The sequence below is a fragment of the Diplotaxodon limnothrissa genome, linkage group LG19 (assembly GCF_057381915.1).
Source record: "Diplotaxodon limnothrissa isolate DT_005_m linkage group LG19, D_limnothrissa_male_GT1.1, whole genome shotgun sequence".
NCBI classification, from domain to species: Eukaryota; Metazoa; Chordata; class Actinopteri; order Cichliformes; family Cichlidae; genus Diplotaxodon; species Diplotaxodon limnothrissa.
Genome location: NC_140614.1, coordinates 11,014,087 through 11,035,224, shown reverse-complemented (window position 1 = coordinate 11,035,224; position 21,138 = coordinate 11,014,087). Strand labels below are relative to the sequence as shown.

Here is a 21,138-nt window from a genome sequence, read left to right as displayed (position 1 = left end):
GGCTGAAGTTTGGTCCTTTTACAGCATCCTGCCATGCGATTACATTTGTTCCTGACCACCGAGAACACTCACGGTAACTTCTATCGAGTGGGAAAAAAGTTAGCTTGTTTATATTATGCTAACATAGCTGTGTCGCTAGCGGTCACGTAGCACATCATTATATACCAGCTAGCCCAACTTCAGTAACCCTACAAACGTCACTGCTGTTTAGTTTTCTGTCTTCATTTATGCTGGAAGTGATAACAGAGCTGTATGTTTTAATTTGTTTCCAAAACCCCGCAGTCAGGACATGCTATATTATATTTAGATAGAAGCTAGCGAGCTAACTCCCTGCTAACTTCTAACTCCGTTAAATGTCATAAATTCCGTTTTCATGGATGCCTGGATGTTAAACTCAATTGTTACACCTGGTAGAGCAGAACGCTGATCATTTTATTAAAGATGAAAGACTTTAGACAGTTTTTCAACTCTCAGTAATGCCACAGTGATCGTTTGATATATGGACCTGCAGCGGAGTTTAGACCCAGACACGGCTAGTGACGTCAGACTGAACAACCGGATAGCCAGTCGTCTTCAAAGGGGCGGGGCTACAATGACTTCTTTGACCTGTTGGCCTGCGCTAAGGCTTATTTTGAACTGTGAATCATGCAAAGCTCCTCAAGTTGAGTGGACAGCAGTCCTGTTTAAATGTGCTGCAGGTTCTAATAAAACACACGTGACCATCAACGCTGACAAAAGGTTCAGACGCTTTTCACGCCTTTGAGGGTTTTTTCATTTCCAAAATATGTAATACAGGTCACGCTGAAATGGTCCGACACAGAATTAGAGCCACAGGGAGAGAGCACACTGTGGGAGAACTGTCTTTTTAAAACAACGTTTTTAAGACTCCCTGAATAAAAATGGCCACAAAGGTCACAGTCTTCATCCCGAGGCCGCCGGTCCTTCCCGAAGTCTTCTTGAAGTTCTGAACAGTTGACCTCGTGCCACCGTCCTAACTCCAGCACGCCGCCTCAGCCGGGTCGAGAGGGAGCAGCGTGTCTGCAGGGGTTACACATGCCGCTCGCGACCTTCTGGATCTTTCCGTGGCGAGGCGGTCCATCTTCCAGCTCGAGCGGCTCAGGGTGCAGCATGAGCCCTGGCTTCTGTCCAGCAGCTGAGAGAATCCAGTGCCCTCCAGATGTGGAACAGCAGCCTCCACTCAGACTGCAGCCTGAGGTGGAAGCACTGATGTGTTGATGAAGTAAAATGCTGCATGTATTCATACATTCAAAAGGTTCTTGGTGAGCCTTTCACAATAAAAGCCCTCAACATACACATTGTGACAGCTGTGCAGAGGAAACTGTGGATAATCATAGAGGACATTATGTCTTAGTCGTGCCTGTAGTTTAACTCAGGAGTGTGGGTTTCATCTGCACAGCAGGACAGCTGAATGTCACAGTGTGGGTCTCTGTGTAATGTAGTTTACCAACTCACACAGTGTGTGTGTGTGTGTGTGTGTGTTGCAGCTCTGGTTTGTGCGGCTTGCTCTGCTCACCAAGCTGGGCCTTTTCCAAAATGCCGAGCTGGAGTTTGAACCCTTCGGCAACCTGGATCAGCCGGACCTCTACTACGAGTACTACCCCACTGTGTACCCAGGCAGGAAAGGTATGGACACACACACACAGCGTTGTATCCCGATGTTCCTCGTGGTGTTTTCTGGGTCATACAAGAAGAATAAATCTGACTAGACTTAAATATTTATTTAAAAAAGTCTGTAATCACACCGTCATGGAGTAAATACAGCTCCAACTTTCACACGTATGAAACTGGGTCGAGAAATGACGTCCGCAGCCCATCACACAGACGTCGTTACCGCCTTTACGTGACAGCAGCCAACCAGGTGAGTCTGCGGTGACGCTCGCATTATTTCCGCTGCTGCTATTGATCATAGATCAGAGGCTCGAGCAGAGCCCGCTCCGTGTTGCGTGTTCTGTCCGTGAGCTGCTCGCTGAGGCCTCTGAAGGCTGAACGGCAGTGTTCATGACGGCGCTGAGAGGCTGCTCTGCGAGCGTTGAATGCGTTATTAGGCTGCTGGCTGCTCTACGACAGGATTTAGCATTTTACCCACATTTTTTTTTTTTTTTTTTTTTTTTGTAGGAATGCACCAGCGTATCCACCACTGTCCTATTAAATATTCAGAGGAAAGTTGGTGCCAGGAGCTTGATATCAGCCTGTATCATCGAGAAGCTCCAACAACTCCACTTGTCTCCAGCAGCTCTTTGGTTTTGTTTTTCCTCTTTTTACACTGCATGAATTGCTCTCTAATGTATTCCCATTACTTTGGATCTGCTTCGCCCCTCGGGCTACCGCAGTGTGAAGGCAGCACACATCACACAGACACACACACACCCTTACATAAAAAACACTTGAAGCTACACTGCACAGCTCTCTGAAGAGCACCGATTGACTTTCCATTGCTCAATATTAAACGCTTTGTGCCCTGCTAAGGTGCTCTCAGACAAACTGGCATGAGTTGTGTTGCCTGGCATCACAAGTCGAACAATTCTCCGCTTGCATCGACTATCTATTACCCGTGATCGTGCTCTTTGAAGGCCTTCAGAGACGCCCGGTCTGCGCAGCAGCGAGCGAGCGCTCGGGGAAGGAGCAGAGGTCCTCCGTTGGGTACGGGCGTGAAAAGCTGAGTCCAGTTTGGGCTGAGAGACATCGGAACCTGCACACAGTTACTGCAGCTGGTTCAGAAGGAGAGGTCCCACCTGACCCGCTCACAGTCAGCTGTTTGTGCTTTTTGTTATATTCATACTATGAATATTTTCAGACTAGCAGACCTCCAAGTGTGCAGGGCCCGGTTCAAATTTGGTGCTTTTTCAATTGTGTTATTTTTCCCCTCCCAGCGTTGGAGCTTTGAGAGACACAGTGAGACATTTAGCAGTCTAAAGGCGAACTCTGTGTTCTGATAATTCACTGAAGAAAAACGTCAAACTTCTGGCTTAAATTTTCATGGCTCGTATCGCCGTGCGGGACACAGAACACGTAGCAGTATTGTGCTTTTCAAAATAAAAGCATTAGGATTCCAGAGACATTGTTTCTTCTGAAGGCTTTTATTGTGATAGGATGTTTCTATCCTGTTTGTCTTCAGTTCTCGGGTCGTTGTCCTCAGCACCTTCAGCTGTCTTGCCTCGATGTTAGTTCCTACCTGCTCCTGCTCACCAGTACATGTCAACTCCACAGTGCTGGCACCTTGGCTGCTGCCATGTTGTGTTTTTGTTTCCAGAAGTGACCATATTTGGAAAGAGGTCGTATTATTGGTCAGATTAAAAAGGCTCTGACAGCACAAACACAGCCCAGAGGTTCAGCAAGCAGCTACAGACACCTTTGTTGCCATTCACCTACAAGTCAAAGAGGCCACGCCCCCTAATGATGTCTACTATCCTGACCAATCAGGCTGTTTATTTTAACATGGGCATCTCTGGGGACTGACTCACTGCTGCCTCTGCTGGATGTTAGAGGAACTGCAGGCTCTGGTTTAATCCTCATGCTCATATTTCCTTCATTATGAAGGATGCTGCTATTACTAATGAAAGTAAAAGCCATAAATTAAATCTGCTGAAAATGACTGACACCCCGGGAGACGAAGAATAATGAATCGCAGAGTCGGCGAGGTCCCGTCACCGTGACGATAAAACCCTATAACGCAGGGCGGGGGCAGAGCAGAGAGAGTGTCGAGTTGGAGCAGATAGACGAGGAGAGATGGAAGGTGAGATAGAGACGGGCAGCGATGGACCAGACTTTCACATCTGATGGCTGATATCAAAGAGGCGCTGATCAAAGCCCGGGGACTCACCTGAATATAGGCTCTTCCTCAGGGGCGCGTGTGTGTGTCTGTGTGTGTGTGTCTGTGTGTGTGATGTCGAGGCAGAGAGATGAGTGATGGAGCTGAGCAGCGCACAGAGAGAGCGAGATGAGAGGGTTTAATAAGCAGCCATACGTAGCTCGGTGCCATCTGTAGGTTCCTGCCTCCAGGGCTGTGTGCAGTCTGTGTGTGGGTGGATGGCTTTATATTCTCATCCTTCTCCCGCTCTCCTTCCTGCTCTGTCCTCATCCCACCTTGTTTCTTATTCCCTCCCTCCATCCTGTCCAGGCTCCATGGTGCCGTTTTCCATGCGGCTGCTGCACGCCGAGCTCCCACAGTACCTGGCTAAGCCCCAGGAGGCCCTGGACCGCCTGCACCACCTCAAAACCGTCTGCCTCACCGTTAGTGCTAACGCACACACACACAAACACACACACACACACACACACTGTAGTATTCACACAATAAAAGCACACACCCACGCAGAAGCACATTAGCTGTACAAATCCTGAAGCCCACCTGTGTAAACACACAGGTATGGCAGGATTTTGGAGTTCTTGAATATGCAGATTGTAACACACAGAAGTGCTGGCACTCAACCAGATCTCACACACTCACACAGACACACACTCACACAGACACAGACACACACAGGCACACACAGACGCACAGACCATCCTGAAGTTTTAGCCCCTCCCCCCTGCTTCCTGTTCCTCACAGATTCTGGAGAACCTGGAGACGGGCTCAGCCGAGGACGGCAGCATGATCACCTTAATGCAGGAGAACAGACAAGGTAAGCTCACTGTGAGCTGGCCGCAGTCCCAGAATGCATCACACTGTGGGAGGAGAGTGAGGTCACGGGCCCCCACCGGTAACACACACACACACACACACACACCTGGTGCAGGACTGCAGCATAGCTCAGCCTCTCAAACACACCGATGCGGCGCTCTGTAGGTGTTTCTGCCTGCGCTGAATACCAAACGGCTTCTTTCCCGGCCGCGTGGATCCATACCGATCACTCCCGACCAATCCGCTCACACCTGCTCCGCCACGCCAGGGAGACGGGTGGAAACCCACGCCTGACTTAATGTGCACTCTGGTGTGTGTGTGTGGCTGTTTCAGGAAGTTTTCCAGTCTGAGCATGAGCAGTGGCGTTCGCCACGGCGTGTTTTTAAAAGCAGTCGCGTCCCCTGTCTCTCCTCTCCCCGCCCACGCCAACAGTCAATAACGCCGGGCCTCGCCTTCGCACATGAGACCCCTGCTGAGTGATTAGCTCTTCTCCCCAACACACACACACACGCACGCACGCACGCACACACACACACACACACACACACACACACACACACACACACACACACACACACACCATGAATAGTAATAGGCACATGAGCTCTTCCACTCTGTGCCGCAGTGTGTTTGTCTTAAAATAAACCCCGCTGTATTGGGGGGGGGGGGGGTATAGGGATGCCAACCCCCCCCCCCCCCCCAAAAAAAAACCCTCTTCTTCTTCTTCTCTCCCTGTTTGCAGCGTCTCTAAAGCTGTGGAGGTCTCGCCTCAGCCGGGTCATGTACTCAATGGCCAACTGCCTGCTGCTGATGAAGGTAGGTGCGTGTGCGCGTGTGCGTTTGTGTCAGAGATCTCTGATGCCAGCCTGCTGGAGGATTCACAGTGAAATCCCCTCAGACTGACCACTAATTGGATTCTTGGTCAGTGAGTGAGCGAGCGTGGGTGAGAGAGGTGGGGTAGAGACACAGTGCCATCTAGTGGTCGCAGCTCAGATTACACCACCCTGTTCAGATTACATTAGCTTAAATTTAAACACGCAGAGTTCCGACTCTGAATGAATAAAGATTTTATTTTATTCACGTTTAAGCTCCAACCAGGTCATGTGACATTCAGAGCCTGACATCAGCGTCATGAAGGCTTTGTTAACGAGGGCGCGGCGTTCATCAAGTTTAAGCCTTTAATGCTTATATCTGTTTATCTGACACTATTTTTGTGTATGTTCACGTCTTTCTGTATACAGTCATCTTCTGCTGTGGGACACGCCGCGGCGAGTCATCTTCGTCACAGCTGTTCTCAGCACGCTGTCTCCGCCATGTTTGACAGTGTGATCTTGCAGACTGCTGTGTATCGATTTCAAACTTAATCCATCTCCAGTTTTAAACTTTTGGTGATTTAGAAACGTGCTCATGAGCAGCACGCCGCCTCCGCAGGTCGTTTCCAGCACACGCCCTCCCCCCTCCCCTCTCTGACCCCTCTGTTGCCCGCTCAGCGCTCCAGTCGCCACGTGAGCGAGGTGGAGGTGGACGGAGGGTCACTCCGCCTGCTATTACTCCATATGTTTGATTAATGCTCTCTCTCTCTCCACACCTAAGCTCTGCTCTTTCTTTACCCTGCTCGCCCTCCACCTGTCTCCGCCACCCACCACTCCCCTCCGTCACTCTGTGTCCTCTCTGTTCTGTCTGTCCTCAGGACTACGTTCTGGCTGTGGACACCTATCACTCCATCATCCAGTACCAACCCCAGCAGAGAGCGCAGCTGCTCAGCGGCATCGGACGCATCTTCCTACAGGTCTGCACGTCTGTACTCCACCCTGCTACACCACCCTCTGTTACTCCAACCATTTAAAGGGGACATGTCACACATAAAGGCTCATTTACATCAGTGAGCTCAACAGCTGCAACTGTGAAGCTGGAGTTAAGAAGTTTTATAAAAACACACAGACACACACACAGAGACTCACACACTCACTCACAGACACACTCACACTCACAGACACACACACACTCACAGACACACACACACACACACACTCACAGACACACTCACAGACTCACTCACTCACTCACAGACACAGACACACACACACTCACTCACAGACACACTCACAGACTCACACACTCACTCACAGACACAGACACAGAGACTCACACACACACTCACTCACAGAGACTCACACACACACTCACTCACAGACACACTCACGGACACACACACACTCACAGACACACACACACTCACAGACACACTCACAGACTCACTCACTCACTCACAGACACACACACACACACACACTCACAGACACACTCACAGACTCACACACTCACTCACAGACACAGACACAGAGACTCACACACACACTCACTCACAGAGACTCACACACACACTCACTCACAGACACACTCACGGACACACACACACTCACAGACACACACACACTCACAGACACACTCACAGACACACACACTCACAGACACACACACATTCACTCACAGACACACTCACAGACTCACACACTCACTCACAGACACACTCACAGAGACTCACACACACACTCACTCACAGAGACTCACACACACACTCACTCACAGACACACTCACGGACACACACACACTCACAGACACACTCACACACACTCACAGACACACTCACAGACACACACACTCACTCACTCACAGACACACACACATTCACTCACAGACACACACACACTCACAGACACACACTCACACACACACTCACTCACAGACACACACTCACTCACAGACACACTCACAGAGACTCACACACTCACTCACAGACACACACACACACTCACAGACACACACTCACTCACAGACACACACACACTCACAGACACACTCACAGACTCACAGACACACACACACACTCACTCACTCACAGACACACACACACACACTCTCACTCACTCACAGACACACACACACACACTCTCACTCACTCACAGACACACACACACACACTCTCACTCACTCACAGACACACACACAGGTCGGGGCTAACATGCTGTTCCTCTCGCACAGATCGGAGACGTTAAAACTGCAGAGCGATACTTCCAGGACGTGGAGAAGTGCGGCCCGGTGAAAGGCAGCCAGCAGGCTCTCGCCACATGCGTGTTAATGAACAGGTACCTGCATGCGTGTGTGTGTCTGTGTTTCATTTAGCGCCTCGTGCAGCGTGTGAACTTCATGCCTCAGCGGCGTGCGATTTCGAGGAGGTCGAACGTCTGTGCCGACCCGACTCCCTCGCACGCCGATGCTCGCCTCGCAGACCTGCAGAGCTGCTGTAAACTAGAGCGGTCTCGTACTTCCTGTGATCGTCTGCGTCCGTTTATTTATTTGGCAAATGACAAACTGAAGTCACATCACTTCCCCCGGGTTCGAGCATGCACACAGTCAGTATCTATAATTTGGCATCTTAATCAATATTAATCATATCGTGGTTCCTATTTTTCAGCTTTTTCACTTCTATCTTAGCATTGAAATATCATTTTGATCAATGGATGATTAATGAAAGGCCTTTTGTAATGTCTGTAGCGCCCCCTGGGGGTTGTTGCTGTTTAATCAGGCTGTGATGAGGCTGGTTGCTCTGAGAATAAATGTGATTGGTCCTGAACAGAGCCCCTCCCCTTTTTTATTTTCTTAATGATTTTCACTTTGGTGTCAAAACTTGTTGCAAGTTTCATTTTTTGAGGTGTTGAAAGAGTTTTGAAAAGCAGTGATTTTGTGGCAGCGGTTGGTTTAGTTGCTGCTGAGCTCGTCTGTGTTCAGGGATTCACCTGAACGCAGGTAAACCCGTTTAAACCTGTTTGAACGCTCGACGCAGGTTGGAAGGGTTTGAAATGTGTTTCCTGCTTTCAGGGCTTTCGTCCACCTCAGTCAGAACAACTACGCCGAAGCACACGCCTCCTTCATCGAAGTGCTAAAGATCGACCCAAAGAACCCCGTGGTAGGTACCGCCGCCATCCTCCAAACGGTCCCCAGAGCAGTGCACAGAGTGGGTCAGGCCGCCTCTGTGGGCTCAAACTGTGCTCGTGAATATTTTGTACTTGTAAATCAAAGTTGAGAACTGAGTTTTGTAACCTTGTAACCCAAAATATCCGAATATTTTATGTTTGTGCATCTGTAGATGAGAGTGTGTGTTTAAAAAATATTTACACGAGTTACAAATTGTTTTATGAAAGTCTGCTGACAGGAACAAAGCAAAACACTGCGTGTGAAACTCCCTGCTTCTGTGTGAGTTTCAGCTTACACTACGAATTCTTCCTTTCAGCTGATTGGTCAATGTCATGTCAATTACAGATGTAACAATCCAATCAGAGAACAGATGGGTTTGGCTGTTGGTGGGGTACTTTATTGACCAATCAGCTGAAAGGAAGAATTCGTAGTGTAAGCTGAAACTCACACAGAAGCAGGGAGTTTCACACGCAGTGTTTTGCTTTTTTCCTGTCAGCAGACTTTAATAAAACAATTTGTAACTCGTGTAAATATTTTTTTTAAACACACACTCTCATCTACAGATGCACAAACATAAAATATTCGGATATTTTGGGTTACGAGGTTACAAAATATTTATGAGCACAATTTGAGCCCATATTCCTCCACAGTGACATCATCACATACACTGACTGCAGTCATTACAGTGGTGAGGTTACTTTTGCACACAGGCAGGCCGCTGTGGATCACTTTGTTTCTACGTCATCGTTTCAAACTGCACTTTGTCTTTACTCGGGTCACCTGAGACTTTAATATGTGTAATATTGAAGTTTGATGATCAGTGTGGCAGATACGTCACGTGTCACAAACATCGTCAGTGACGATGATGATGAAGATCAGTAATAAAATCACAGTAAAATGTCATTTTTTTGAGCTGCACTCATGTCCTTGTATCATAACCATCACTCTGTATTATTAGCTTATGATAAAGTGTCACCAGCAGAGGGCGCCAAACAACCACAGCCAAGCTGGTGACTGAGCAGGTTCCTGTAGGAACTAGTTTCTTCATACTGGCTGCATCCTGCAGCCGTATCACTCCTCAGGAGGAAGTGTGTGTCTACTCTGGCTCATGTGACAGGAAGGAAACATTAAATGTGTCAGCCATTAGAAACAAAATAGTTTTGTGCTGCTCAGAGCAGCCAGTCAGAAGACTTAAAGTGGGAGGAGCTAAAGTGTCTTGTTTCAGACTGTTACACCGGTGCGTGCACAGTTAAACCCTCCTCTTCCTCCGTGTGTTCGCAGGCCAACAACAACGCGGCGGTGTGCCTGCTCTACCTGGGCCGCCTGAAGGAGTCGCTGGGCCAGCTGGAGGGCCTGGTGCAGCAGGACCCGGCGCAGTACCTGCACGAGAGCGTCCTCTTCAACCTGACCACCATGTACGAGCTGGAGTCATCCCGCAGCACGCAGAAGAAGCAGGCGCTGCTGGAGGCCGTCGCCTGCCGGGAGGGCGACAGCTTCAACACGCAGTGCCTCAAGCTGGTCTGAGAGGAGGAGCAGCTTAGTTTGACCTCCCAGACACAAAACAGCGAGTTTTATTGTCACGAAACAGATGAAGGGCACCCAATCATCATCATCCTCACAATAACCCACAGGAGCAAAGCCTGCAGCAGCGTCCTCCAGCGCAGCACAACCGCAACCCGAAAATCGTGTCCTCATGGCCTCCCTCTGACTGCTGAATCACACCAGAGCCAGTCTGCGTCTCCAGGTTCAACACACAGCTGTTCAAAAACAACAGATCTGAGCTGCAGGAAGGAAGCTCGCTGGTTTCCATTTGTAGTCCATTTAACTGGACTACAAACTGGCCAACCATGTTTGAGTCGAGGGTTAAAGAGGGAACAAATTTACTGAAGCACAGACAGCAGAGACCCGCTCTTTTATTAGTCGGGGCAGGAAGAATTTTCAAAATAAAAGCCCCAGTGCAGAGCAAAGTCCAGGATAAAAGCCCACATCGGTGTTTCCCTGGTCAGACGGCAGGACGGCTTCATGTTTCACACATTTTAACTTAAACTGGGTCCAGTTTAATTCAGCTTTATCCCAGCTCGCCTTTTAATTTGTAGTAAAGTCTCAGCCCACTTTGTGTTTTGGGAGGAACAGACGGGATGCTGGAGGCGGGATGTCAGAGACTCCGGCGGGCATTATCCTGATTATCTGCAGACCGGACAGCTTCAGTGACTCGCCCCGCTCGTGTTCAACATATCAGCAGCAGGGTTTCCTTTGAGTTCACCAGGAATTATTATATTTAAGTGATTTGTGTTTACTTTCTGTGCTGATCATATTTATGTAAATGAAATAAAATGTGGTTTTAAGTGAAAGCGCAGCTCACTGTGTGTGTTTGATGTGGGAAAAAATGACAAACAGCAGCTTCATATTTATCCTTTAATCCAGAGACAGGAAGGCACTAACGAGCTGGATCCTGAATAATCACGAGAACCTTTAAAGAAGAGTTAAAGTCCTGATGAAGGAAGCTGTGCTACAACATTCAAACCACCCAGGACCTCTGTGTGGAGGGGCGGAGCCTCCAGGCTCACCGGGCAGGAGTTTTGCACGTCTTATCCAGGCGTCGGGCAGCAGTCTAAGAGTCACCTGACCTCTGCAGTCTAAGAGTCACCTGACCTCTGCAGTCTCTCTCACGGCCAGCAGGGCGACGCTGCCCTCACGCCATGACCTGCTGATGGTCTCGTCCTGAGTCGTGAAGCACTCATGGTGATGTCATGTTCTGGTCTTAATGTTGTGGCTGATTGTTCCTCACAGTAAAAACTAAAATTTCTGTCTAAGAAGTAGAAACTGAAATTAAAATCTTCATGCTACATCGTCGTCCACATCATCGTTCTCTGCTCTGATTGGACAGCCTTTTTCTGCAGTGGGAATGGCGTCCGCGGCACTCTCAGGATCCCTGCATTGACGCCACGTATCGCTGACGGATCTCGAAGTTGTCAGCGGGGCGGTTGTAAGCCTTCCACACCGGCTCGCCCACAAACAGCCGCATGGCCTTCGTGTAGTTCTGCAGAAACAAACAGATCAGACAGTCAGGATTCAAACCAGCAACCAAATACGCACTGTACAGGCGCAAGGCGTGTTTTCGTACCATCTCGTCCAGCGTGAAGCGGTGGTAGATACCCGCCGGCAGCGTGATCAGGTCCCCTTTTCTCATGGCAATCCGGATCCACCGGTCCTCCTTGTCCCTGACATCAAAGTAGGCCTGGCCGTCCAGGATGTAGCGGATCTCGTCGTCCAGGTGGAGGTGCTCCTCGAAGAACATCTTCAGCTGCAGGAGAAACAGGAAACCTCTCACTTCAAATAGAGCTCACATTCCAGTTTCAGCACCGCCGACGCTCGAGTGACCCGGGAATCTTTAACACCAGGATTAAATCTGGAGCGTCTCTGCGATACACGAGTCTGACTTGGTGCAACGATGGAGGCGGGAGGAGCCCTCAGCCTGCCTCCATCAGAGCACAGCTGGACTCAGAGGTGCTTCAGACTCCTCTGCATGCGATCATGCGCTGCCACAGTGAAGTCTGAGATGAAGAAGCTCAGAGGACTTTTCCCTCCCTGCAGTGAAAAACCTAAAAAAGGAAGTGTGGTGCTTTTCAAATTAAAAGCTCCGCAGACACAAACACGTGCTGGTACTTGCAGCTTTCAGAGCGCGTGGGTTACCTTCTCCTCGTAGTTGGGCAGAGTGTCCTTGTGGATCGTGATGATGTCCATGTAGGAGTAACCCCGGTCCTTACGGATCTGCTGCAGCTCCGGGTCGCTTTCATAGATGTCGGCGTTCAGCTGCAGGAAACAGGAAGCAGTCAAACCCTTACCTGATGTGTTTAGTGTAGCAGAAAAAGTAAAAAGCACATCAGTGGTTCCCGTATCAGTTACCATGACGATACACCCCAGCAGTGAGTGGACGCCCTTCTTGGTCAGAGTTACATGGATAAGGTGCGTCACAGTGCAGGTATCTGGACTTCACGTGCTCAGCACGTGACCTGTAACACCTGCTCTGTGTGCAGAAAACATGGGTGCTTGAGAGCAGCTTCAGCTCAGTGACCAACACTGATACCTGCTGTGTCTCAGCTGAACCCTCAGCACATAGTTTTACCTGCTTCAAACCCGAGAACTCTGAGCTGTTCGGGTCCAGCTGGGGATCAAGGGTCTGCACAAACTCCCACCCAGGAACCGCTGACCTTTAACCCGAAAACCTGCACACGTGAGCGGCCTTCTGCGGACTCACCTGCCAGTAAAACACTCCGAGCTCCTTCAGCTGCTCCAGGCTCACCGGCTGGTGCGGCTCCAGCCTGTGCGGCCTCCTCTGGTCCTCCTCGGACCCGTCCATGTACCAGGCCTCCAGACCCATGACGAAACACTTCACAGCTGGACCCGCGCGCTGTCAGACTTTCTTACTGCTGCACGGCTGTTTCGCGTGACTCCGGCAGCACTTCCGGTGTGCTGCTTTCAAGTACCTGGAATGTAGCAGGAAAAGTGACGACTGAGAGGTCTGCAGATCTGTGACTGATCATCAACATTCCAGCAGACACCAGCTCCCGTAAAAACATGACAGATTGGAGGGAAAACAAGTTACAGACAAAGAACAGTGAAAAACATTTAATGTTTCAAAACATTATAAATATATGACACCCAGTCTCACAAAGAATGACCCCTGAATGACCAGAGATGATGAGAGAAAACAGAGGAAAGGCAGACAGGAACACTGCCTCTGACATTTCCATTCAGCTGTATTTGTTCTATCATATTGGACTTTAATATATTTTTAACGTATTTTAAAGAAATTTTTACATTTAAAAATCGAATTTGAGTGACAATTTCTTTCATCGCTCAAATTAGAATGAAACGTTTTGTTTAATAGATAATTTAACAATAATAAATTAAAATATTATCTCACACAGGCATAATTTCATAGCGTCAAATAATTTATAGACCCTTTTTTTTTTATCTGACTTAACAACAGAATTTAAAAGCTCATTTATTTTACATAAATCTGGGTCAAGTGTTTCTAGTGCGCAGGCGCAGTTGGTTTACCATAGCAACAGGAGGAGCCATCAGTTGCTGACATGGTGAATGTTTGTAGGTTCTTTTTGGGGGGCTCTTTGTGTTTTTTTAAGTTATTGTTATTTGTATTCCTTTGTTTATTAGCAAAGGAGAGAAAGATGGAGTCTCTTCTTCGACCCGCTGGAAACAGCGCTACGGCGGCTAACAGGCTAACTTTAACGAGTTCTTAGCTTGTTTGATTCGGCAACATTCGAGCGTTCGCGGGTTTAAACTTTTCCATGGTAACGGCGACCTGCACCAATCAAAGACGTCGCTTCAGTGTGTGATTGTGGGTAGAGCAGTTCTTATCCAGGAAATCGTGGGGGGAAAAGCGTTTTTGTCCAAAATAAATGAAATAACGGTTGATGAGGAGAGTTGTGGTTTCCATAGGAACAGATGGCACTGTTTCACAGGGTCGTAGTCAGGCTGCTTTCCATGGTTACAGCACTGTGGCTCAAAATCCCCTCCCTGTGGAGAATATGAGCGCCATGTGTACAGGATCAACAGCACAAACCACAAATATAAAACATACAATGAATTCATGTTGTTGTTGATTTAAAGATGGCTTTTATTCAGAGTTATTAACATGAACCAAAGCAGAGTGTAAACCCTGCCTGTCTGACTGTTTCCAGGCCAAAGCCACGACTGTGAGAGACGCGCTGGCCAAATGAGTGAGACACACACACACACACACAGTCTTTATTAAAGTCTGAGTAAGTTAACTTCAGATGCCTGCACTATGATTTGGGGAGGATTTTAATCAGGTAACCATGGTAACTGATACTATAGAACCAACCTGCTCTGGAGCAGATAATGTTCAAGATTAGAGATCCTCATGCGTGACATCCCTACGTACGGACCAATCAGGTCTTTGAAAAATAGCGTCACAGTTTGTGAAGATCCCTCAGAGCTCAGACAGTCTTTGTGTTTATGACGGAGCGTCGGGAAAACATTCGTGTAATGGAATAACGATCATAATCAAACAGAAGTTATATCCCACACAGACTCATTTATCTCCACCGGACAGACGATTGCACAGTTTATCTCAAAGTCTGTGCTCGTCTCTTTTGTTTCACACGCCATCACCACTTTCACTGCCACGGGACGGCGGTCAGACAATAACAGCGCACTTACAACAGTATGTACATGTATGTAATAATGTCTGTGTGTGTGTGTGTGTGCAGGAGAAGCAGTCAGGAGAGAAACTGAGCGAGGCAAAAGTCGTTAAACTATACGGTCAGATTCCTCCGATAGAGAAGATGGACTCGTCGCTGTCCACGCTGATGAACTGCGAGTGAGTCCTGCAGACGGACGGCGTCTCATCGACTCTCACAGACATCATTTGGGAGCCTAAGAGGGACTCAGACTCAGGAGTTTATAACACAACAGTCCATTAGAGCTGAAATAAAGCTTGCATGCACACGTCTGATTAAACATGTCAGGTGCACTTTTCTCACAGCCGATTGGTCAATTAAAGTGTTCGTGGCGTTTTCAGGCCCGTGTTGCCCGGCTCAGATTCTCAGCCCAGGTTCAGATGCTTCTGCAGGCACGACTCCGAGCAGCTCGACTCAAACGCTGAAACCTGAAGGAGACGCGTAACTACGACTCCCAGGGTGCATTTCACTCGATGAGTCTTTTTAATGGGTTTCAGTTTGAAGACGGTCCCTGAACACTCATCACGAAACACAGAAGCTCGCCGTCAGTGGCTCCACTCACCAATATACATTTAATCTCTGTTTCAAATGAATCAGTTCATTCGCCTCCGATCAGGCCTAAGTTGACAGGTTGCGTTGACGGATGAAGCGGCAGTGTGTGGAGTGTAAATGTTGACTGCGCTTTATAGATCTGCCCACTCATATTAGACAGAACAGCCTTTAATGTCATTGTACATACACAACAGAGTCAGAGCTTCAGTTATTTACAGAACAGTGTGAGGGCCACATGGGAGCAGGAGCGTCAGTGTCTTTGACCTGTTGCTTCTTCCTCCACAGGCAACTGTCTCTGTCCACGAACTGCAAAGAGAAAATAACCAACCTCAACGGCCTGAGTGAGTGACACACACACACAGTCAGTGTGTAATGTGATGTTGTGTCCTTCCAGAGAACCTGAAGATCTTGTCTTTAGGGAGGAACAACATCAGACTGCTCACCGAGCTGGTAAGCCACGAATACGGAGGCTGAGAAGGTGGCCGGTGTGTGTCTGTAAAGCTGTGTGTGTGTGTGTGTGTGTGTGTGTGTGCGTGCGTGTAGGAGGCCGTAGGTGACACGCTGGAACAGCTGTGGGTCTCATAACCAGTTGGAGAAGCTGAATGGAATCCAGTGACTGAAGAGCCTGAGAGTCCTGTACATGTCCAACAACCTGGTGAAAGACTGGAGTAAGTTCAAAAAGAACCGAGGCTTCAGGAATACTCACTCAAACCAATTTGTTTTTAAGTTTCTCCTTGTTGCTGATTGGTGGGATCTGGATGTGATGCGTGCAGGTGAGTTCATGAGGCTGGCGGAGCTGCCGCCTGTGGTTCGTCGCACCGCTGTTCGTCTTATAACGGACTTTCTCTTTTGTAACAGCAGCTCGGGACTGTGCTGCAGACGCTGGAGAATGCCTCGGCTTCTAACAGCTGTTTGCAGCTGATCCAATGTTACAGCTTTAAGTGACTCAGAGTTCGTGTTCATACGTTGTGACGGTTCCTTTATGATTTTCAGTGATTCTGATCATTTAAATAAATACTTTTGATTTTTTTAAGAATAATCACTGCTGGAAGGTTTCTCACAGTTGGCTTTAAGATCAGATGATTCAAATATATTGGACGTCTGTGACACGAGGAGCAGAAACGCTGCAGGAAACTACAACAGAGTGCATTCTGGGTAAACTTTCAGGTTTCAGCTGTGCGACTCCTTCAGGTTAGAGGAAGACTGACCAATCAGAAACGAGCTTTACTGTTTCTACTGGACTCTATCGGAGAGTTCTATCAGAGGGGGCCATGTTTGATGTTTCTGTCACAGGGCACTGTTATCAATAAAGTTTAGATAGAAACGAACACGAAAAAATAATAATGAACTTACGCCCCACCCACCGCCTCAGGATCTATCTTCTGATTGGTTACGACGAACATCAATCTGCGGCTTATTCCCTTCCTTGGTAACGGCCTCGGACCCGGAAGTAAACACGTTAGCCGCGAAATGCCAACAGACTGACGGCAGAGAGAACATCTGTCCAGCTGCTGCGATGAAGAGGAGCGCAGACGTGCACGTGAAGCAGGTGAAGCACGTGATCGCGGCTCTGTGCAGGCTGCTGGCGGCCGCGGGGCTGGACTCCGTGCCCCCCCCGGACTCCTTCCGACGGGCCAAGTTTGGAGACGCGGTCCAGGTGAGTCAGGAGCACGTCACCGGCCGCTTTATTAGGTACACCTGGTCAACCGCTCGTTTACATAAGTATCCAATTAGCCAATCACAGGATTGCACGTGATGGAGACGAGCTGCTGAAGCTCCAAGAGAAGAAGAAGAAAAGAGATTTAAGAGCTGGGTTTCTGAAATGTCAGAGGGGGGTGGACAGACGAGGAGAAGAGCATCTTTCCCCTCCAGTCAGTAAGAGCTGGTGCTGTGAACGTGGAGCGTGAACCAGCACCAGCACCAGCTCGCTTCATTCACTCATCCACAGCTTGGCTGCAGTGACATCTGCAGGTGACATAGAGGCAGCAAAGGGCTCGATAATCACGCTGAGTTCGGGTTTGTGCGGATGATGCTGGAAGGTGTGCTCAGGGAAGCAGGTGCTGGGATGGTGGGGTGTGACGGGGTCACCACTGTTTTCAATACAATAGAACGGATTTTATTGTAACTATACACACATACAATGAGATTAAAAACAAATAAATAAGGGTTTGTATTTATTGTTATTGTTGTTGCTATTGCACAGCACTGATGGTAATTTGCATAGTCTGTGTACAGAGGGGAGTCGGGGGCTGGCGAGGTCAAACTGTCAGTGTGAGTTCAGGCTGGTTCAAAATTCAGCCTTCAAGAGATCTGGAGCTGCTAAATGTGTTCCTGAGGACTGACTGCAGTCTTTAGTTTTCCACTGGTGCTTGAACTCAGCGTACACGTCATGTGACGATCCAGGTGATCTTCACCTCAGTGAAAAGAAAGCCACAAATATTAAATGTGTGTAAAGCTTGGACATTTGAACACATCCACACATGTAGTAGTTTCAGGTGTGTGTGTGTGTGTGTGTGTGTGTGTGTGTCACATCGTGCACACTTCCTCCTCTTCCTGATTGGACTAACTCAGCGTCTCGCTGGATTTTCAGGAAGATCCGTTTTGGCAGCTGCTCGCCGACATCCTTCAGACCACCAGCGTCGTTTCCTGTGACAGCTCTGAGCCGACAGCAGGTCAGCACTTCTTCATCTCGCCCTAACTTTGCTCGTGCACACTGTAAGTGACGTTTGATTGGTGCTTTTCCTCAGAGCGCAGGAAGCTCGTGGCCGCCGGCTTGTGGCAGAGCGGCTTTCACGCTGACTGGATGTATGAGGGAGAAGGAGGAGGCGCAGCCTCCAGCCGGGAACTCCTCCTGGCGCTCGGCTGGCTGCTCGCCACCGGAGCGCTGGAGAGCGTGGTGATGAAGAGAGTGCAAAAGCTGGACAGGATGCTGCTCACGTGCACACCTGTGAGTACCACGGCAGCGTGCAGGTGAGCCTCCCCCATGTGTGCTTACCTGTGTTCTCCCTCTCTGTCAGGTGCTGCCACACCTTCCTGCTGACCTCCATGTAGACTCCGCCTCCCTGAGGAGACTCCAGTGGCTCATTGGCTGCCTGAGACATCAGAGACGGATGCTGCTGTCGATGCTACGAGAGCAAACCCGAGCTCTGCACGCTGTGAGGAAACCTCACCCTTTCATTCACGTGACATTAGAATAATCAGAAACAGCAGTTCCACTTTCAAACAAACTGAGTCAGACACATTTAGCTCAATGACGTGAAACACAATGTTCTATATTATATTATGAACACAACAAGCTCGAAACAGCTTCCCAATTTAGAAATACATCCCAGCACTGACGCTCCCAGTCAGAGCCGTGCTAACCTCCAGCTCACAGGGCTGCTGCGAGCCTGGACCATAAATCCACATTACTGTTTCCACTCATGCCAGGATTTCCACTTTTGTCACGGATATTCTCCACTTCATGTTCACTAAACCAAATTAAACCAACTGTGTGTTCAGGTTCTTTCTGCGAGCGTCACCCCAACGCCGTCCTCTGAGCAGAGCTCGGCTGCACTCGAGGAGGTACGTCTGAGTGTTTCACAAACTCTGTATATGAAAGATGGAGGCAGCTTCCAGCAGTGAGGTCTGTGAGGAAGTGAGCAGATCTCTGAGCTCAGACTAGCTTATGGTCTGTGCGTATTTGGAGATGACGTTGCCTTTAGCGTTACAAGGGAGCAGGAGGAGGGAGGGTTTAGGGCGGGGCTACCAGCTGCTGATTGAACAGTACTGATAAGTTTATAACAGGAGGAGCTGACAGGCGTGTCCTTCTGCTGCAGGACTGCGTTTCTCTGCAGCAGCTGTGCAGCCTCCTGGAGGCGTACCTGAAGTGGAAGCAGGTGGAGGATGTCTTCTGGACTTGGATGGTGCGTTTGTGGTTCTCACACCATGAAAATATGATGAATTTAAAAAAGTAATCAGCTTCACAGCAGAGTGGCTGAAACAGCAATGTTAGAGGAAGTGATGCTGTGTGTGTGTGACTGTAGGACAGCGTTGTGGACCTGAAAGATCCCATCACCGGGAGGCCCAAACATCTAACCAATGAGAACCCCAGAGTGTGTTATCATGGAAACAGCAGGCTGGAGAAGCTGGAGGCGGTGCTGCTGGGACTGCCTGCAGCTCAGGTGAGCAGCACGCAGAGGTCAGCCAACACAGGTCCTTACTTTTGTCCTAAATGGGACAGATTTCTCCTCATTAGAAAGCGTTCAGTCAGATGTAGGCACTGAAAACGTCTCGGTTAGGTGGAAATTTGCCCCTTTGTCACAGTGGATCTGTCCCACCCCACATTGACTGCGTCAGTTTCAGAGTGATGCTGATGCATGGAAAACCTGCAGACCGAACCGTGATGTTCCATAGATGTTTAAACTCAAATCGATGCTGTGCGGGCTTCGAGCATTTCCCATGATTCTTTGTTGTTCTGTGCTTTACTCAGATTGCAGGCAGTCGCCTTGACGACATCCAACATAACGGAGCCTAACTCCATTTCAATTTTTAGTTTGAGTTTTATTTATGAAGCACCAAAGCACAGCTGAAGGATACGGACTCAGTATGCAGCGGCCCAACAATCACACGACCCGCTGTGAGCAGCAGTGGGGAGGAAGAATTCCTTTTTAACAGGAAGTAGCATGAACTAGTTTTTCTCTATCAGTCTTGCAAGAAAGCAGTCTTACATATGTGTTTAATATGTGCGTTGAATGACATGTCCTGGTCAACAATGACTCCAAGGTTCCTCACAGCGTTACTGGAGGCCAAGGTAATGCCATCCAGAGGAAGAATCTGCTTAGATACTATATTTCTAAGATTTTCAGGGCCGAGTACAATAACCTCAGTTTTATCTGAATTAAGAAGCAGAAAGTTAGCGGCCATCCAGGTCTTTATGTCTTTAAGACATTCCTGCAGTTTAACTCATTGGTGTGTGTTATCTGGCTTCATGGACAGATAGAGCTGGGTGTCATCTGCAGTGAAAATATGTGCAGTGTTTTCTAATCAGGCTACTTACATGGACGTTTATGGTGTTTATACTGATATTTGTGCTCCTGCAGGGAGGACAGAGGAGACAAGGAGGAGATGGTAAGGACAGAGAAGGAGGAGAGAGGTTTGGCGTCTCCTTGTCCCTCCCTCCTGTTCTCTCCTCCTTCCCATCCATGCCCTCCCTCTCACAAGTCTGCCGAGTGAGGCCTCAGCTGGAGGAGCCGAGGAGGCGCCCGGCCAGAGGCCCCGGTGGGCAGGCGGAGCCTCCAAACGAGCTCCCGGCGTCCGAGGCCGTGGCGCTGCTTCTTCATGCAGAGGCCGTGCTGATGAAGAGGAGGGACGAGCAGAGGCTGACCAACAGGACGAAGCTGCAGGAGACGATCGGCAGGCTGGAAGAGCTGGTGCTGATTCCACCGTGAGCGTCCAGTTTAAACTGGTGGAGCAGAAGCTGTGAGGACGTTATCGTCTCTGCAGAGACTGAAACAGCTGCTGCATACGAGTCACTCAGAGCATTTAATAACTGATAAACACACACCGTCATAACTGGATATGTTGGTCCGATACATGAAATGTTGTGAAGTCAAACTACAGGCGTCAAAAACATCATTTGCATATTTATTCATTCATCAAATTAAACACAAAGTTGTTTTCAGCAGAGCCAAAAGAGTCACTTTAAATTTAAACATTTTAGAAATTAAACAGATTCCAGCTTCTGATGTTTTCTGTCGTCG

At 48.8% G+C, this 21,138-nt stretch overlaps 4 protein-coding genes across 5 annotated transcripts in view; 3 read left to right on the top strand and 1 right to left on the bottom strand.

Moving 5' to 3' along the window:
• trappc12 (trafficking protein particle complex subunit 12) overlaps positions 1-10,948 on the top strand; it is a 31,157-nt gene extending 20,209 nt beyond the window's left edge. For both annotated transcript variants that reach the window (XM_085342452.1, XM_085342453.1), the window contains exons 5-12: positions 1,506-1,644; positions 4,139-4,251; positions 4,571-4,643; positions 5,385-5,458; positions 6,333-6,431; positions 7,686-7,789; positions 8,523-8,610; positions 9,900-10,948. In XM_085342452.1, coding sequence (XP_085198578.1) covers positions 1,506-1,644; positions 4,139-4,251; positions 4,571-4,643; positions 5,385-5,458; positions 6,333-6,431; positions 7,686-7,789; positions 8,523-8,610; positions 9,900-10,142 — 933 coding nt within the window. In that variant the 3' untranslated portion in view covers positions 10,143-10,948. The remainder of the gene's footprint in view (positions 1-1,505; positions 1,645-4,138; positions 4,252-4,570; positions 4,644-5,384; positions 5,459-6,332; positions 6,432-7,685; positions 7,790-8,522; positions 8,611-9,899) is intronic.
• An 87-nt stretch (positions 10,949-11,035) lies between these two features.
• adi1 (acireductone dioxygenase 1) lies at positions 11,036-13,062 on the bottom strand. Its single transcript, XM_085342454.1, has 4 exons — positions 12,877-13,062; positions 12,312-12,431; positions 11,743-11,922; positions 11,036-11,658 (listed from the first exon to the last, which is right to left on the bottom strand). Exons 1-4 carry the CDS (start codon positions 12,997-12,999, stop codon positions 11,542-11,544), a joined length of 540 nt encoding a protein of 179 aa, XP_085198580.1. The 5' UTR covers positions 13,000-13,062; the 3' UTR covers positions 11,036-11,541.
• Positions 13,063-13,714: 652 nt separating this feature from the next.
• dnal1 (dynein, axonemal, light chain 1) lies at positions 13,715-16,342 on the top strand. The gene is given in 9 exon segments (XM_085343550.1): positions 13,715-13,723; positions 14,324-14,362; positions 14,876-14,985; positions 15,683-15,738; positions 15,792-15,847; positions 15,941-15,978; positions 15,980-16,065; positions 16,171-16,205; positions 16,256-16,342. Coding segments are annotated over 9 exon segments (516 nt in total).
• A 529-nt stretch (positions 16,343-16,871) lies between these two features.
• On the top strand, positions 16,872-21,068 carry tedc1 (tubulin epsilon and delta complex 1). Its single transcript, XM_085343064.1, has 8 exons — positions 16,872-17,054; positions 17,988-18,069; positions 18,145-18,344; positions 18,415-18,552; positions 18,899-18,961; positions 19,216-19,302; positions 19,423-19,560; positions 20,479-21,068. Exons 1-8 carry the CDS (start codon positions 16,914-16,916, stop codon positions 20,824-20,826), a joined length of 1,197 nt encoding a protein of 398 aa, XP_085199190.1. The 5' UTR covers positions 16,872-16,913; the 3' UTR covers positions 20,827-21,068.
• Positions 21,069-21,138: the final 70 nt, after the last annotated feature.

Coding starts and splice junctions, on each gene's coding strand:
- adi1 (XM_085342454.1), bottom strand. CDS start 12,999: ATGGGTCTGGAGGCCTGGTACATGGACGGGTCCGAGGAGGACCAGAGG. Junction 12,432..12,876: donor TCGGAGTGTTTTACTGGCAG/GTGAGTCCGCAG, acceptor TGTTTCCTGCAG/CTGAACGCCGACATCTATGA. Junction 11,659..11,742: donor GCTTCACGCTGGACGAGATG/GTACGAAAACAC, acceptor TTGTTTCTGCAG/AACTACACGAAGGCCATGCG.
- tedc1 (XM_085343064.1), top strand. CDS start 16,914: ATGAAGAGGAGCGCAGACGTGCACGTGAAGCAGGTGAAGCACGTGATC. Junction 18,070..18,144: donor CAGCTCTGAGCCGACAGCAG/GTCAGCACTTCT, acceptor GCTTTTCCTCAG/AGCGCAGGAAGCTCGTGGCC. Junction 19,561..20,478: donor TGGGACTGCCTGCAGCTCAG/GTGAGCAGCACG, acceptor GTGCTCCTGCAG/GGAGGACAGAGGAGACAAGG.